This window comes from Sorex araneus, chromosome X, assembly GCF_027595985.1.
Source record: "Sorex araneus isolate mSorAra2 chromosome X, mSorAra2.pri, whole genome shotgun sequence".
Classification (NCBI taxonomy): Eukaryota; Metazoa; Chordata; class Mammalia; order Eulipotyphla; family Soricidae; genus Sorex; species Sorex araneus.
In genome coordinates this window covers 254,689,660-254,706,521 of record NC_073313.1, presented here as the reverse complement: position 1 = coordinate 254,706,521, position 16,862 = coordinate 254,689,660, and the positions used below count along the sequence as shown (strand labels likewise).

Here is a 16,862-nt window from a genome sequence, read left to right as displayed (position 1 = left end):
GCACATAGGCGTATTTAAACAAGACATTTGAGGGGATGGGTGGCATTTAAAACTTTTACAAATAACATTCAACTGCTTTACTATTTTTACAGGTTTTTCCCTTTCTAATTAAATAATATGCAAAATCCTGCCTTCAGCCCATCAATCAGAAATGTCTCTAGCACCTGGGTTTGTTTGGTTCTGTTAATGAACTTCAGTATATATTTCTCATGTCATAGAAGAGTCCAGTGACTGTGTAATAGATTTAAGTGTCTTGGGGGAATGAAAGGACTTGCCACACTTGGCAATGCTCAGGGCTTACTTCTAGCTCTGTGTTTGGGGGAGAATTTTCAGCGTTGGGGATTGAATTGGGCTCAGCCACAGGCAAGGCAAGTGCCTTAACCTCTGCCATCTCTCCAGCCTTATGCATTTATACATTTAGCATCCTTAGCTCATAATTTTTAGAAGCTATATTAGTATTGCATTTGTGGGAAAAAGGAACCAACAAGATGTAAAAATCATTATCAACTGCACATCCATTAATAGACTATGGGTAAAAGCCATTCTATGTAACTACTGAGATTCACTTTATTTTCCAACATCACCTTAAATAGTATTGATAATAGATGTGCTTTTAAAAAATAATTGGAGACATTATTGGTCCACTTTCCTGTGACTAAACCAAACATATGAGAAGAACCCTCTCAACCTGGAAGACTTTAATGTTAACATAAACAGGTCTCTTATTATTCTTTAAAGGGCTGTCTCAGGGATGTAGTTGTTCTGCTTGGCAAATAGTGACAACACTCGGTATCGAAAATGGCACATCACTAATGTACTTAGCGAATAACTTATGGCTTGAATGTTCGCAGGGTGGCAAGATTCCTATCCGGTGGACGGCGCCAGAAGCCATTGCCTATCGTAAATTCACATCAGCAAGTGATGTATGGAGTTATGGCATCGTTATGTGGGAAGTGATGTCGTATGGAGAGAGACCCTACTGGGATATGTCCAATCAAGATGTGAGTCTTTATGATCTGAATTATGACTTTACATTGAGATTCAGGAAGTTTTGCGTTATAGTATATGATAGAGTAGACACTTGAGCTGGAAGGGATGCATTAATCTCAGGATTCTTGTACAAATGTGTCTGGCAACCGAGGTAAACCTTAAGGTTTTGAATTTCAAGGACCAATGTTACATAGCTGAAATCGCTTATTATTGGGAGATGGATGCATGGGGTTAGAGATTACTGATATGGAACAGTATATTTACTTGGTTCTCTTTCACACCCAATACTGGAGCTAAACTAAATTCTGAATTTTAAGAAGGCACATGGATAAGTGAAAAACAAATTTCATGTGTGATACTATTGACATGAGTGGTTTATGAGAGGAAAATGAGTGAATATTTAAAAGCTGGCATAGTTGTAATTAGAGCTTGCCCCTTGAGGACTTTAAAATAAAGCTTCACTAAATGACCCTTTGTAAATTATGCACATCCCTTTAATGTACCATCTGGACTACTTCGTAAGGGAGTATCCACAATGCCTGCAATTTTAGAAAAGCATTCAATAATGACACTAATAAGATTCCAGAGTAATAGAATTTAATTACAAACATCTTCAGTGAGAAGGAAAGAAGATGAAGAAAACACGAGGCCAGAGGTCTTCCGAGAAGACATATTAGCCAATTTTGTGAAAGGTTTTACATTTAGAATGTCTGAAAATCAGATTAAGATGAATGGCTACTTTTTGAACTTCTGTTTTTATTTGATGTACGAGATACATAGGATCTTGTTTATAAATGTCTGGCATCACATGGTATATCCCAAAACTATATCGTTGAAAAACTCCTCTTTTAAAGTAATTTTCTGTTATAAAACACCACCAGGTTATCTTGTCTTGTGAAATAATAGAGTTGACAATTGCACAAAGAACTAGCTACACTGAAGAAATAGGTACCTTATCAGTCAAAGAATGTTCGGAACAATCAAGAAGTTTCTGTGTTCTGGATTGAGTGGGACAAAAGGAATTCTGTAGTCAGATTAAGAGAAATGGTTGTGTTGACAGGATATCATCTACAAATTATAAAGGAAGGTTCATATCATATGGGAAGAAAGATAGCAGCGAAGATAACTGATAGGTAATTACAGGCTATCGAGTAACTATAGAGGTGAAAGGTGTGTAATGAATTGTTTGCTGTGGTTATGTCATGCAGAAATCTTTAAGCATAGTCTTAGAGCAACATTTAGTTAAAATTTAAGAGGGAGAAAGAAAAATGGCCAAAAAGAGCAAGTATACATGCATTCACTTCTTTGATGATTTGGTCATTAAGTTTGCCTTTATTTCAGCTCAGAGCCATTCACAAGCAAAAATAGAAAGTTGTCAATTTTTCTACCCTGTTTTCAAACCTATTGCTTTTTCAGTTTCTATTTTTATATTAAAACATTTATTTTGTTTTCAAACTTTTATTTGTCTGGCTTTCTCCATGCACCACCTGCCTCCCCGTTCCAAAAAAAGACATCTGAAGTCATTTCTCACCCACAAATAATATTGATCTGTCTTTCACATGCATTTGTCTCTATGTTGGATTCTGTGTAGAACAGGAATCAATAGGAAATGTTCCTGGAGAACTTTTTTCATGAGCTGCATTCATTTGGCATATGGTAAAAGGAGTTAACATAACTGTTGAAAATATGTCAAACTTAACAAGTTTTCTTTGTTTGTTGTAATATTCTGCCCCAACTCTCCCTACCCCCCAAACATCTCTCTAAAACTGAGAAAATATGTTGTTTTTTTTTTTCTTTTTGGGTCACACCTGGCTCTGCAGTCAGGAATTGCCCCTGGCAGTGCTCAGGGAACCATATGGGTTGCTGGGAATCGAACCCGGGTAGGCCGTATGCTAGGCAAATGCCCTACCCACTGTGCTATCGCTCCAGCTCCAAAAACATGCTTTATGAAACCATAAACTTCCTTCCCAGCTGGCACTAGGAAGCTGGATAAGGAAGCTAAGGAAAGTATTCAATGTTCTCAGAAGTGAGAGTAAATTTTAGTACCCTGGCATCAGCCCAGTTTGCTTGCATTTTCAGTTCATTGTAAACTCTTCTCAGCAGGTCTAGAGCCAACATAATACACCTGAAAAATGAGACAAGAGAGAATGGAAACTGACCCAGTGTAATGGCTAGAAATAAATAATGTTCAGTGAGATAACATGTAGAAGTCTGCTTTAGAAGAAATAGATAAAAGTCAAACAGCTGACTGCTGGCAGAAACACATAGAAGAAAAAGGGTTAGAAGCTTTAATAAGTCACAAGATGATGGAAATGAGTTCAATGTGATACTTAAATGAGAAGTGATTTAGTAGTGCCCAGCTAAATGGACAACTTTTCTGGGGAAGGCCACTACCCTGCTTGTTTTACTCCCAGCTCTCATTTATCAACAAAAAAGAAAAAAAAAAAGAAAAGGTTGATGTAAACAATAAAAACACTTTTTTAATTCCACAGAAATAAGAGCATCCCCTGGGATGTACACCCATAAACATAACCTATCCAGAGCCAGGAACAATGAAGCAAATTCCCTCTTTCAATTTGGTGTGACTCATGCCACAGTGCTTTACTGGGATTCACGCCCTGAAGTAGGAGGTTTTTAAGAAAAGCCAAGAAGAAAATACTGCAACACCAGTAAAGATTGATTTTGAAAGTTAGCTTTAGAAAAAGACTATTGGAGGATTTATTTCTGTCTTATTAGTCAGGGAGACCTCTGTGGGCAATTATCATCTACCATAGAACATCTTTCCTTAGATGTATAAGTGCCTTCCTTTAAGATGTAAATATTAGCTTTGGGTGTAACTCAGGGGTAGGGCACATGCCTTGCATGAGTAAGGTCCTGGGTTCTGTCCTGGCACAGCAAGAACAACAAGAACAATACACGAAAAGATCAAGAAGCAAATCGCTAAATTTTTTTCAGATCTACTTACACCTTTAGCAAGGACAACTAGCAACGAATTAAGACCAAGACAGAGATATAGAATTGCTGTTGTTCTTCCCAAATATTGGCTGGATTTCTGACTGGGTTTAGCAGACAGAAGTACATACTTCTGGACTGGGATGACTGAAGGCTGGCTCTGGTACTCACTGATAAAAGGTCTGAGCAAGAGGAGATGGACTTGAAATGATGTAGACGCGCTTCTATTTGGAGTCAACTATTAGCTATTTCCTGAGAAGGGCTACAGCACTAACAGTGTCTTTGGCTCAGAGTGCTGAGCTGCTAACGGGAGCAGAGTGGGCAGGGACATTGCCATGGGCTCTCCAGATACTGTGACTGTACCATGTTGTAGATCTGCTTGCGTGTTCCACTTTCAAACACTGATGCATCTTACGTGCAAGTGTCAGATCATGGCCTGCCATTTGCAAATATTTCCTAGCAGCAGCAGCAGCTAGTTCCCTCCCCCTCTGCCAGTGATATTTAGGGCCAGCTTTGGCATCTGAGATGGAGTTGGAGCTGGTCCCACACCCAGGCTAGCTGGCAGCATGATGTACAGGGAACATGCACTCAGAGGGGTTAAACCTCTAACAACAGCTTGTCTGGCAGCTTAGCATACCACTCTGTTTTCTTCCATAGGTGATTAAAGCCATCGAGGAAGGCTATAGACTACCCCCGCCAATGGACTGCCCTATTGCACTGCACCAGCTGATGCTAGACTGCTGGCAGAAGGAGAGAAGCGACAGGCCCAAATTTGGGCAGATTGTCAACATGTTGGACAAACTCATCCGCAATCCCAACAGCTTGAAGAGAACGGGAACCGAGAGCTCCAGGTCAGCCATGCTTACTTAATGGTGACGGATTGGAAAGAGCATGCATAGGGCATGCATGAGAGAGGGCTCATTTTCATCCCTGTTTTGTTTTTGTTTTTTGTTTTTTTTTTTTCAGCTCTCTCTAATTAGGTAGCTTCTTTCTTAATTCGTGGAGCACTTAGGAGAATTCTATTCACCATTTTGAACAGCAACAGCGAATGCCCACTAGACTTTGAATGCTGGTAAAGAAAAAAAAATTTTTTTTCAACAGCAACAAAGAAATAACCAAATTGCTTATTTTATGATGAGAGCCCTGGACTTTTAGAAGTGGGCTAAAATGTACTTTGGGAAGAAGTTCAGGGTTAGTAGAGAAAAGGGCGAGGGATGTTGGTTAGTAAGAAAGGAGATTTAGAGGACAACGGTATATGCACTGCAATCTTAATCCCCCATGTGATAGATTAATTGGTACCATGAGTATCATCAGGTTTCAGTTCTGGAGACAACAAGTTTTTATTTTTCTTTTCTGGATTTTTCTGAGAGTGAAAGGAAATGGGTTATGGTGGAAACTGATTAGTTGCAAGGTCTTTGGATGTTTGAAAAACTAAAATGCTAGAGCCACCTGTAAAGTCATGATAGTACAGGAAAGAGAAAATGAAGATGTACATTAGTCCAGAAGATAAAGATACTAAAAACTCTATAATTCAGTGGGAACTTTTCTTCTTTTTTGGGGGGGGTGTCACACCCAGCGATACTCAAGGGTCATTCCTGGCTCTGCACTCAGGAATTACCCCTGGCCGTGCTCAGGGGACCATATGGGATGCTGGGAATCAAACCCGGGTCGGCCGAGTGCAAGGCAAACGCCCTACCCACTGTGCTATCTCACGCCCTACCCACTGTGCTATCACTCCACCCGCACAGAAACTTTTCTTCTTACACTTTGGATTCTATCGGTATGAGTGTTAGGATCCCTAGTTACCACTTCCCCCTGAGAAGGCATCAAACATGCTTATCAGTTAAATTATTCAAGAAAACAGACACATTAAGACGAAATCTAACCTGCCTGAGTGGAGACATCTACTTGTCTCAATATGCACTTCTTAGAGAGACTTTTTTTTTAAATTACTCTGAGTTAAAAGAGGTCATTCTATTCAAACCCTTCCAGACTTAAACAGTTCCATGATGGTCTTCTCTAGTCCTTCCCCTGAAAGATGCTAAGAAAGAACATATCTATTACATATCATGCACAAGAGGACTTAGAACAAATAGTTATATCAGTCCCCGTTGAGTTTAACCACTGCTAAGACTGTTACACTTAAAAAAAAAGAAAGAGCTTCTTATTGGTGAACTTATTTTGAAATAACATTTGGCTGACTTTGCAATTCATGCTGTAAAAAAAAAGAGAATAAAACAAAGCAAAGCAAAAAAAAAAAAGAAAGAAAGAAAAACACCTCCCTCTTTTATCTGAGGGTCCTAAGACCAGTTTGGTACTTCTTTGGCTAGCATGAAGTTTTCAGCTATCACATGGGTTTTGCATAGAAGTGCAGAACAAGTTGAATTATTGGATACACTTCTCTTCCCTCTAAATTCTTCTCACTGATGTTCCTTAAGTATCTTTGCTGCTTATTGATAATAAGGTGTACTCATTGATAATAAGGTGTACTACAACATGGTCTATATTTCAACACAGAATTAAGGAAATGCCACAGTGTTCCATAAAGAACACAAAGACCAAAGACCAGAGCAAGCTAGTGAGTGCCCCTTAGAGTTCATTGATACCCAGTGAGGATATTTTCAAGGTCATCTTGGTCTTTACAGCAATTTACAGCCAACATGTTGCCTTATTAATATTCTGGCTTATAATTACAAGTTTATGCAAACTATCAGCCTTTGGCTAATGTACACAATATTGGTAAACATTAACACTAAATTAATGTCTAAAATTTCTGTGATAATATTTGTAATTTACTTAAAACTGAGGGAAACAATAAATTTTGAGTGTCCTTACTATTAAAAAATCTATAGAAAATTTTATTCAGAACATGGATGATTTTGAACTGATGAACATAAAAATGACATAGGCAAGCTATTCTGTCATAAAATTAATCAAATTAGCCTGTGTTAAAATATTTATACAAAAAGAAAGTAATTAAAAATCAAAATAATTTTGGTAAAAAAATGAAAGCAGAAAAAAGGAATTGGATTGGTTTTGCTAGATAGAAACATTATCAAGTTACATTAAATTTGATTTTTACAAGAAAGTAATTTATTCCCATTGAAAATTATGATGTTATATTTATGACTTTATTGCTTTCAGCAAGTAACATAATCCCAAAATGACATTTTGGTTAAAATGTGAAGATCATGCACGTTCTGTAATTTTTAGGGAACAAGAAAGTTTCATAAAATATAAATAAGTAGCAGGGCAGATATCTGGGTAATAAAGTGCCATAAAGTACCCCGTGAAGGTCTAGTCTATTGTTATTTAGTTTCTCGCTGATGAAAATGATCATAATTCTCCTAAGACCTCCTTCAGCGATTTGTCGTCTGTCAGATATAACGAGGAATGACAGAATTTCTGCCTTCTACTGTAATCATTCTTCACAGTGACCTAATGCATAGCACCTGGCCTGAGAACTTGCGTAAACTAATAAATACGTTAATAAGAAGTGCTTAGAATTTGTTGAAATGATTATTCAGGAGCCCCAGCAAGGAAATAGGAGAAGCACATTCCACAATCCAAACAGTGATCAAAGTGGCCATTCTTCCTGGCCTCCTGGCACACGTGCTGGTCTGGTCCTGGGTTGATTAAAGAGGGGATTAACTCCCTGCTGTCCGCAGTTTGTCTGAAAGCACTGAGCCTGCCTACAAACCTGGCTGAAAGTATGCTGGACTTGAACTCTTGCTGTTTTCTCTGTTTCTATCAAGGCTGGCAGCTTGCACGCTCACGTTTTTTTCTTCCTCATACATCACTAGGGTTTCCATAGCTGCTGAACTAACGTCTGCAACATTTGGTGCTGGCACGGATAGGATTCTTTTTGCAAAGGCCAAACAGGTTGCAGCTCTAAGAGCTCCCCAATCTTTACCCCAGGCTAGGAGGTTAAAAGGATCTGCTCCACTCTCGAATGTACTAAGTGATCCCCAAGGAAGCACACGTGCAGTGGAAGGAACTAAGGATAATTCCTTCATATTCTTGGGTGGAGCCCAGGGATGTGACTCAGTTGATAGAGTCGGTGAGTTCAACTGAGTTCAACTCTTGACCTAGGCGCCATTTTGTTAAATGCATTTCCTGCTACAACCGTGTGATCCAATGGACCACAACCAAATGTGTAACCCAGGTGTATTTCAACAACGACAATGACAGGCAACAACTGCAGGAAGGAAAGGGGAAAAAAAGAAAGGTATAAAGTAGAAGTGAGTGATACCTATGTTTTCTACTTTGTGAAATTAGGAGCCACAGAGATGAGACGCTCTGTGCAGATAGAGATTTTATCTGATGCTTGCGGGGAGTAGGTCAGCCTCCCCTAAGTCCTGAGCTTTTTGGCCCATGTCCCTGATGGTTCTCTTCTGTCTGTGCTCTCTCATTCCATTTGCAGACCTAACACTGCCTTGTTGGACCCGAGCTCCCCTGAATTCTCTGCTGTGGTATCTGTGGGCGATTGGCTCCATGCCATTAAAATGGATCGATATAAGGACAACTTCACGGCTGCTGGTTATACCACACTAGAGGCTGTAGTGCACATGAACCAGGAGTAAGTACTCAGCGATATAACACGAAAGGGTAAATCTAGATTTAATAGTATTTTCCCTTTTTTTTTTTTTTTTGCTTTGAGCTGCATAATCATCCTACTCATTAAATTTAAAAAAAAAAGTACACACACGGAATGCTTTTCATTTTGATTGAGTATAATTTTACACAGCCTCTATAAAGCACCTACATTGTTGCATTCAATGGCTTAATTAAACATTTTATTACACCTGCCTTGTTGTGCTATATTAATTGTGGCTGATTCAAATGTGTGTATGCATGCAGCCCCAAGAAACTCTCAGCCCCTGTGACCTGTTCTCTCCCTCTCTTCTTTCCTCTTTTTTTTCTCCCCACCCTGTCTGCAGTGACCTGGCTAGAATTGGTATCACCTCTGTGACTCACCAGAATAAGATTTTGAGCAGTATTCAGGCGATGAGAACCCAGATGCAGCAGATCCATGGCAGAATGGTTCCTGTCTGAGCCAAGACTGACTAAACTCAAAACTCTTGAAATTAGTTTACCTCATCCATGCACTTTAATTGAAGAACTGCACTTTTTTTACTTCGTCTTCGCCCTCTGACGTGAAAGAAAACAAACAAACAAAGTCTGCCAGCGTCGTTCGGTGTACAGATTTCGGATATACGGTGGGGCTCACAGCTATGATAACCGTCATTTGCATCCGACCTGGAAGAAGTTGTTTCTCAGAAGTCCTTCCATCCATCGCCGTTTGTAAGATACATGTACCTATATAAATAAAGAACACCGCCTCCGAGTTGTAATGCCATCTTTGCCACCAGACCTGGGCTTCTCTGAGACATCTTGGGATCCTTTCTCCATTCGGAATTACAACATCACATTTTGTTTGTGGCATTACATTCGTCACCCTTCTTTCACTGGAATGAAGATCATGCCCAGCAACTTTGGGAAAGGACTTGGGGGTGGATTTGAAAGCTTCGAAAGAATAAAAAAAAAGACACCCCATGGTGGGGGGAGGACAAAAAGCCACCACCGAGTGAAAGCCACCTCCACATTCCTCCTCAGTGTTGCTCCTTCAGTACTCAGGTCACCTGGTGGAGGATGATGACGTGAGGGTCTGAAAAGCAAAGGAGAGTGGATGTAATGATAACAGTAATAATGATAATCATCATCATCATCATCCAGCACCATACCCCCTTAAGGACAAAGGAGGTCTGTTTCTTTGGGCCTGGCTGTGCCATTTAAGCCTTCTTTAGAGACTTGACAGACTTATCATAACTCCCTTATGGATAGCGGACTCTGACAATCTGGAGAAGGGATGCTCAGACTTCCCTTCTTCAAAGAAACAACCCCAAATCTGCAAGGTAAGTCAAGAACTGCAGCCAAGGGAGTGTTCTCCAAGGAAAACCTTAAGAATCAACCAAATTTGAGCTTCTTTTAACCATGAGTGTAAACATTCTTTCCTGTTTGTCAGTGCTTTCGACATTTTCGTCTTCTCTTGAGAGAGAACCCCCAAAACCAGTATGGCTTCTCCGCTGTTCTTCCCAGATCCTGCTGGGGAGAGAGAGGAGTCTGGTCTGAGGAGGTCAGTTTTGGAGAATGGCATGTAGACCCCATGCTTTTCCTCACACAGGGTTCCGCTTGCTCTTTGGTCTCACTCATGCTGCAAGTACTGATTGGGAATCTTCTGGGTACCAGGGAGTACCTCTAACAGAACCAGGCATCTCAATACCTTTTCCCTTTCTGGGGTCAGCCAGGAAAAATTCGTGGAAATATCACTGTAAGACTTGGCACTCACCTTGATGACTTTGCTTTTAAGAGAAGTAACCTACTGAAAACAGCTTTACACCTAGAAGGCCCTTAGCTGCATCTAATTTAACCTTGAAACTTCCCTTCTTGAGACAAATGAATTAAATGGTTTTGCTCATTCCTAAAAGCTAATGGCCTAACTTTTTTGACTGGACAAATTTTATCTTCTCAAACTCTTCCATTTGTATCACTTTTAAACAAGAGTTGGGCTGATTTTAATGACCTTTTTTTCCCCTTTGGTTTTTATTCCAGAAAGCTATTTCTTATAGAGCAAAGAATGTTAAATTCGATGCTGTCAAATCATGACAGTTTAGTAAAAACCTTTTTGCAATGTTAGTTGTAAAAGCTTTTCTGTTCAGAAGGAAAGTGGAATTTGTTTTTGAACCTACTTCAACAATTTCTGTTTTAACACCACTTTTACTGAAATCTAAGAGTTCTGGATATTCATGTTAAAAGTTAACAGTGTATGTTAGTTTTGTTGCATAACTTTACAAAATATGTATTTTTTTTTTTGTTCAGCAAAAATTCGGCATGGGTTTTTTTCCATCTCACAATCTAAATAAGATACTAGGATGAAATTGTCTTCTATGTAGCCAGATAATCGGTTGGCATGCATTGAATAAAGTCTTCCTTTCTTACACTCAACAACTTAAGACTTATTTTCCTAAATATTTAATATATTCAAAGCATTTTCAAAGGGTGGGCCAGTCAACGCGAAAATATTTCAGCAAGTTGATATTATATACATGCTGGAATTATTCAGCTGTAGCTCTATAAATGAAGTAGGGAGGGATTCAAGGAAAAGGAGGATATAAAATCTTATTGTATTTGAATCTTGATTTCCCTCTAAATGTTTGAGATAGAGTCCAAGTCAAGGGAAGGGCCAAAAAGTAGAGGCAAAACAACTTCCACTAGGTCTCCAGTATTACCCAGTAGCATGAAAAATGTTCATTCCACTGCTGCCATGAAGTTCTGCATTTTAGAGGAGAAATGCAAGGACAATAGGAATGTTTCATCATTTCCCAAGATATAAAGCCAGACCGGCATCCAGCCAGAGATGGATTCTCAAACCATCTGAGATGTTGAGACATACACTCCGTGTTTCTTTAGAACTCAGTTCCTCCATCTGGAAATTACAGATAACAAGTTTTAATAATAGCACCTTTCCTAATGCATGGTGTTGTTTTAAGTGTCTATGAGAAATCCTTGCATAGAAAACACTGAACTTCCCAGGCAAAAGGTTGTGCTTTTCCCACTAACCCTCCTGTTCCCCACGTCTTATTCCTCCACTTGTGAACCCAAATGTTTTATTGAGACATGCCAGAGTGAGGTGAAATGAAGTTCAGTGCTAAGAAGCCTCATGGAGGAAGTTTCTAAATGGATGGCTGAGGGCTTAGGAGTCAATTCTATCTACAAAAAGTGGCAGACCCTGCGAATAACTATAAACTATTATTTATTCTTGCAATTAGTAAAATTGTTTGAAAATCATAAAGAATGAGACACCCAAGGAGGGGACCCTATTGCGAGCAGAGGAACTGACTGGCAAAGCCCCTTTGATGTCTTTATGGCTGTCTCTAGAGAACATTGGTTTGTTTATTTAGTCACAATGGAAGTCGCGCTGCTCTCACTCATGTCCCCCGCATAAACCACATACTTTGTCTGGTCTCTGTTCAAGAATTCCCCATGATAAAGGAGTTGCCTGAATTCAAAGGAGACAGGGTTTATTTTTCTCTACTCTTATTCTAGCCCTAACTGGATACAAGCTTTCACATTTCCGTACTTCTCCCTACAAAACATACAGACCTCTTTTTTTTCACCTACACACCCAGTCCCCAAACTGCCTGCTTAGTATTAGAAATATATTTATATTACTATTTATATCCAGAAATTTAGCGAAGAAGGGGTTGGCAGAAAGAAAGCTGGCACCCTGAGACTTCTCTAAGTAACTTTTAAGTAACCCAAAAAAAATCACCATGAAAAAGTTGCATATGATATTGGTGGTTCCTTGTCCTGCTTCTTGAAGTCATATTCACTTATCCGCATTCTTCTCTTGCCTCATAGAAATGCATGCCTCCGTAACAAAATCTCCCCATCTCAGGGTTCAAAAACAGCCTGTGGTACACTTAGTGATTTCCAGAGAAGAGTTGTTGGAGAAATATATCCAAAATCTTTTCTTGTGAGTTTTGGATAATTGTCAAATGAATAGTATTGGTGAATTGTTTCAAAAAGACCTTGTAGTTATATATTTTACCCACATTTAATTACATTTTTTTGGGGGGGGCACACCCAGAAGTACTCAGGGATTAATCCTGACTCTGTGCTCAAGGAGAAAAAAAAAACATTCCTGGCAGCCTATATGTGGTGCCAGGGATTAAAATGGGTTGACTGTGTGCAAGACAAGTGACAAGCCCCTATCCACTGTGCTATTGCTTCAGCTTATACTTAAAATTCTTAACTGTGTCATTCTTCAAACAATATTATCTCCATAAAACATGCACAGATTGTTTAAATTTTTAAGGTGATGTTTATCTGGATGATTACAAAATTACAAATAAACTATTGCTAGCTCTCCAGATACACTAAAATGGGTGCTTTTTTTTTTTAATTGTCATTTGTTTCCAAGAAACTAAATTGCATGTATCTTCTTCATTCAATGAATAATCATGCATGTACACAAAGCAAGAAACCACAGGATCAGTTTAGTAAAACAGGTACAGTTGTCTGTAAAGGTGCATTGTGGTTGTACTCCTGGTCTCTGACCCGACACTAAACACAGCCATGGGAAATGCTTGTACAGTCAAGAAATGACCTGGATTCCCTATTGCCACCAATGAGATGAGCAAATTTGCTTCTTTTGACTTGAGCTTCTCCTTTGAAGGCCAGGGCACGTTGACTCCTCTGCATTGTGCCAACTCAGCCTTGCTCAGTTTTGAAGCTGATGGTGTGGCCCTGTCTGATTACTTCTTGGGGTGCTGCAGGAGACCTGAAACCCCAGGATCTCCCTCATGAGCATCTCTCACTGTGCTCTTGGCCCAGGTCCCCTCTCTCTGCCTCTGCTTAGATGCTTTCCTGAGATATGCCTATTCATTGTCATTGAAAGGATTTTTCTCTGAAGTTCCCCTGTTTCCCGACACTGTCCCCGGCCCCCGCCCCGTACTTTTTAAATTATTATTATTATTATTATTTTTGGTTTTGTATTTTTCAACCATTAATGTTGCCGTCTGGTGATTTATGATGTTTCCAGATTTGTTCCTAAGATAGGCAATTTCCTTCTTTGGGAAGCTTGCCACCTAGTAGCTGGGACTTTGTCAATAGTACAATCTGCCTGTCGCACCCTCTCTCCTCTTACACAACAGAACCAAGGCAGCATTTTCCTTGCAAAGAGGGCTACCTGCATCATAGTTAAAGGCTCAGCTATCCGGTAGATGGTGGAGGAGATTGGAATCCCAGCTTTGCTACTTCGGGATGGATAACCATGGGCGGTGTACTTAACCTCTCTCTCTCCTTCTATGTCCTCAATCATATCATGAGGACGAGAGTAAGAACAGCCTCAAAATTGTTATAATTCAACTCTCCAGAGCATTTTGTTTGTTTGTTTGTTTGTTATAGTTGTCGTTTTTGAGCAGAGCAAAGTAATGGATTCACCGTCTTCATCCCATAGTGCTTCTTCTGAAACCTAAAGCCCCCTCCTTGTACTCATATTCTTTCTCGGAATACTTGCCAACAATTTATGTTTTGTCTCAAGTCTTGTTCTTTTCTCGACAGGGAGTAGATTCTGCTATCTTGGCCTCACAGCCCTTCCTGTTGATTACAAAGCCCAGAGATGAAAACAGAACACGCCCTCCTCCGTCCCTCCTACCCGGGATCCTTCTGCTCCGTGACTCTGCCCGTGCTGGACCCAAGACCCAAGACATTGATGAAACAAGACCCAGACCTGAAAGGAATCAAGATGTGACTTTCTGAGCTCGGTTCCCAGTGAAAGAAACAGCCAACGTTTTCACTCTTCAGCATCAGTTCTTCAGTCGCGCTGAGGAACGCCCCTCCGGGCAGCGCCATCCCCGCAGAGCCCTTGTTCCCATACTCCTTGTGGTTTTATTTATATGTGTTTCCATAGCTCCTTCCTGAACGTCACTGCTGCATCGGTATGGCAGCGAGTGACCAAAGACTACAGATTTTTCCTATGGACGCCAGGTCAGGTGCGACCCCAGAAGCAAAGCCAGTTCCCGTGAGCTGCCTCTGATATGCATTGCTGAAGTAACATTTTACCCAGGGTGTGCCATTGCCGTGATACAAATATATTTTTTTCCTAGACTAAATATGAGCTGACTATCTCTTTTGATGTGTGTATATAGCTGTGTGTGTGTGTGTGTGTGTGTGTGTGCGTGCGCGTGTGTGTGTGTTTGTAACCTCATGCTTAGAACTGCCCGCGAATGTTGTGGATGGAGATTTCTGGTTTGCCACCAGTTTCAAGATGAAAAACCACGCGAGATAGTGGGCGGTAAGAACCATGCCCATCCCCTTAGAAAGACAACCTGGACGTTTGCAATGTCCTATTATCTATAAGTATTCTGTAGCCGCCACACTAACCTTAACACATATTTCTACAGTTTTGGACAGAGGCATTTCCGCCTTAGTGGTGGAGTGGTTTTTGTATGTGAATCCATTCAGGTGACAACTCATCGTCCAAACCACGGATTTTGATCGAACTCATCTGAATCACCAGTTCCTTGATGGAGAAAGAGAAGGGGATGAAATGTGTCTGGTAACGCAAATGGAATACAAGTAGCCTTTGTTTTCCCGCATAAATGGACTTGTTGAATGCGAACAAATATATGCAATTCCTATACGTGCAGAAATGAGCGTAGATGTGTGTGTTGGCTTTGAGATGATGTATCCTGGGTTAATACTTTGTCTCCCAATGTCACAGAAAAAATAAATACATGCCAGTGACTCTTGAGGTTAGCAGAGTTGGGATTAAATGGCCTCAAGTAATTTCAGGTTCCCAATTGATATGGAAAGTTCTCCAGTTAAAAATATGCAGCTAACTCCTTTGGTCCTCAAAAGTACATCAGCCTTCTAGAATCTGAGGTCCGGTATGTGAAGAGTGAATTTGGATAGGATATGTATACCAAACTCCAGCCAAGATACTGCCATTTTTCATAATCTGAGTGGCTGCCTTGCTTATTCCAAGGTATGGCTGCAGAAACTGTGGCCATTTATATTAGCTCTAACATCAAATCAGGGAAAAAATGGGGGGAAAAAGATTCTGAGCCCTATGTTGTTGAATTAAACAGAGAAATTCATCAATAAATATTTATTACATTCTGACAGGGTGTATGGCATTGTATTCTCATAACTATGCCAGAGTGACAAAGTTAATTCACCCCTTTTAGGGGACTTTAATATATTTTTAAAGGGATGTGCCTATGCATTGATGCCTGAAAAATATGTACAAAGGGATGAGGCTGAATCTCGGAGTGAGTCATCTTTCTCCAGAGGTCAGGGCAGGACACCAACTTCAGGGACTGTGTCTAGCCCCAGGAGTGAGTGTGAGCCTGTTGAGCTGGAAGGCTCAACCATGTACAGACCACCACGGGGTAGCTTTTCACTGTTCTCCTGCTGCACCAAATCAAGTCGCTTCACCATGTGTCCACTGTCCCCAAATTATTTTTACCAATCTGATGAATGAAATGTTCTGGTGTGTTTTTAAGAAGTTCTTTTCAAGACGCGTTGTACTCACTACACTGCTAAGGTGTGTGTTTTGAGACCTCTTGTATTCAATCTGTGAAGGATATGTGTATTAATCCATACACACTGATAGCCTCAATATTTGTCTGAAGACACTTAAATTCTAACCCATAAGGAAAGTTCTAGAAGCAATATTTTCACTTATTTAACATACTCCAAATGACATCTAGCATTGATACACACTGCAGAGTGCATTTATTTTTTTGTATCACTCCAAGTATGTTGGAATATGCAAGGACTGTGGTTAAAATGAGAATGTATACACATATTATAATTTAGTTCATTCTGAAAAAAGAAATTAACAGAACGTTGCTTGGTTTTTCATACATGTTCCAGAATTTGAGCTCTCTCTTGAGTTAGACATAGATTTTCTATTTTGTTTGACTTGTCAAGGTATTTTTCTTCCCTTCATGAACTTTAGGTACACATAACTTATGTCATTTATTTATGGTCTTTTATACCTAGTTTGTAAAATTGTAAAATAGCAAACTAAATGCAAAGGGTTTGCATTTGAAAATAATAAAGTAGTTGCAGTATACAAACCTGGAATCCATTGTGTCTTTTCACTAATTGTTTCTTTTCACTGACCTTTAGTAATCTGAAATTAATTCACTGATGGTTGTCACTTGTTAAAAACACAACATCTTAAATTCTACTTGACTATGAAGGATTAAAAAGCATCCACGGGGCCAGAGAGATAGGCTAATGGTTAGGACACATGCCTTGCATGTAACTGACATTGTTTGGTTGCTGGCATCAAAATTCTTCAAGTATTATTCGGTGAGGCCCTGAAGGATCCCCAGAACACAGCT

The 16,862-nt window shown here is 39.9% G+C and overlaps 1 protein-coding gene across 2 annotated transcripts in view; it reads left to right on the top strand.

Moving 5' to 3' along the window:
- EPHA4 (EPH receptor A4) overlaps window positions 1-16,599 on the top strand; it is a 162,454-nt gene extending 145,855 nt beyond the window's left edge. The window contains exons 14-18 of one of the 2 annotated variants that reach the window (XM_004617126.2): window positions 852-1,001; window positions 4,600-4,793; window positions 8,366-8,521; window positions 8,883-9,857; window positions 14,068-16,599. In XM_004617126.2, the coding sequence (XP_004617183.2) occupies window positions 852-1,001; window positions 4,600-4,793; window positions 8,366-8,521; window positions 8,883-8,997 (615 nt within the window). In that variant the 3' untranslated portion in view covers window positions 8,998-9,857; window positions 14,068-16,599. Of the gene's footprint in view, window positions 1-851; window positions 1,002-4,599; window positions 4,794-8,365; window positions 8,551-8,882; window positions 9,858-14,067 lie in introns of those variants that run through there. The other variant, XM_004617127.2, reaches the window with a different exon arrangement.
- The last annotated feature ends 263 nt before the right edge of the window (window positions 16,600-16,862 follow it).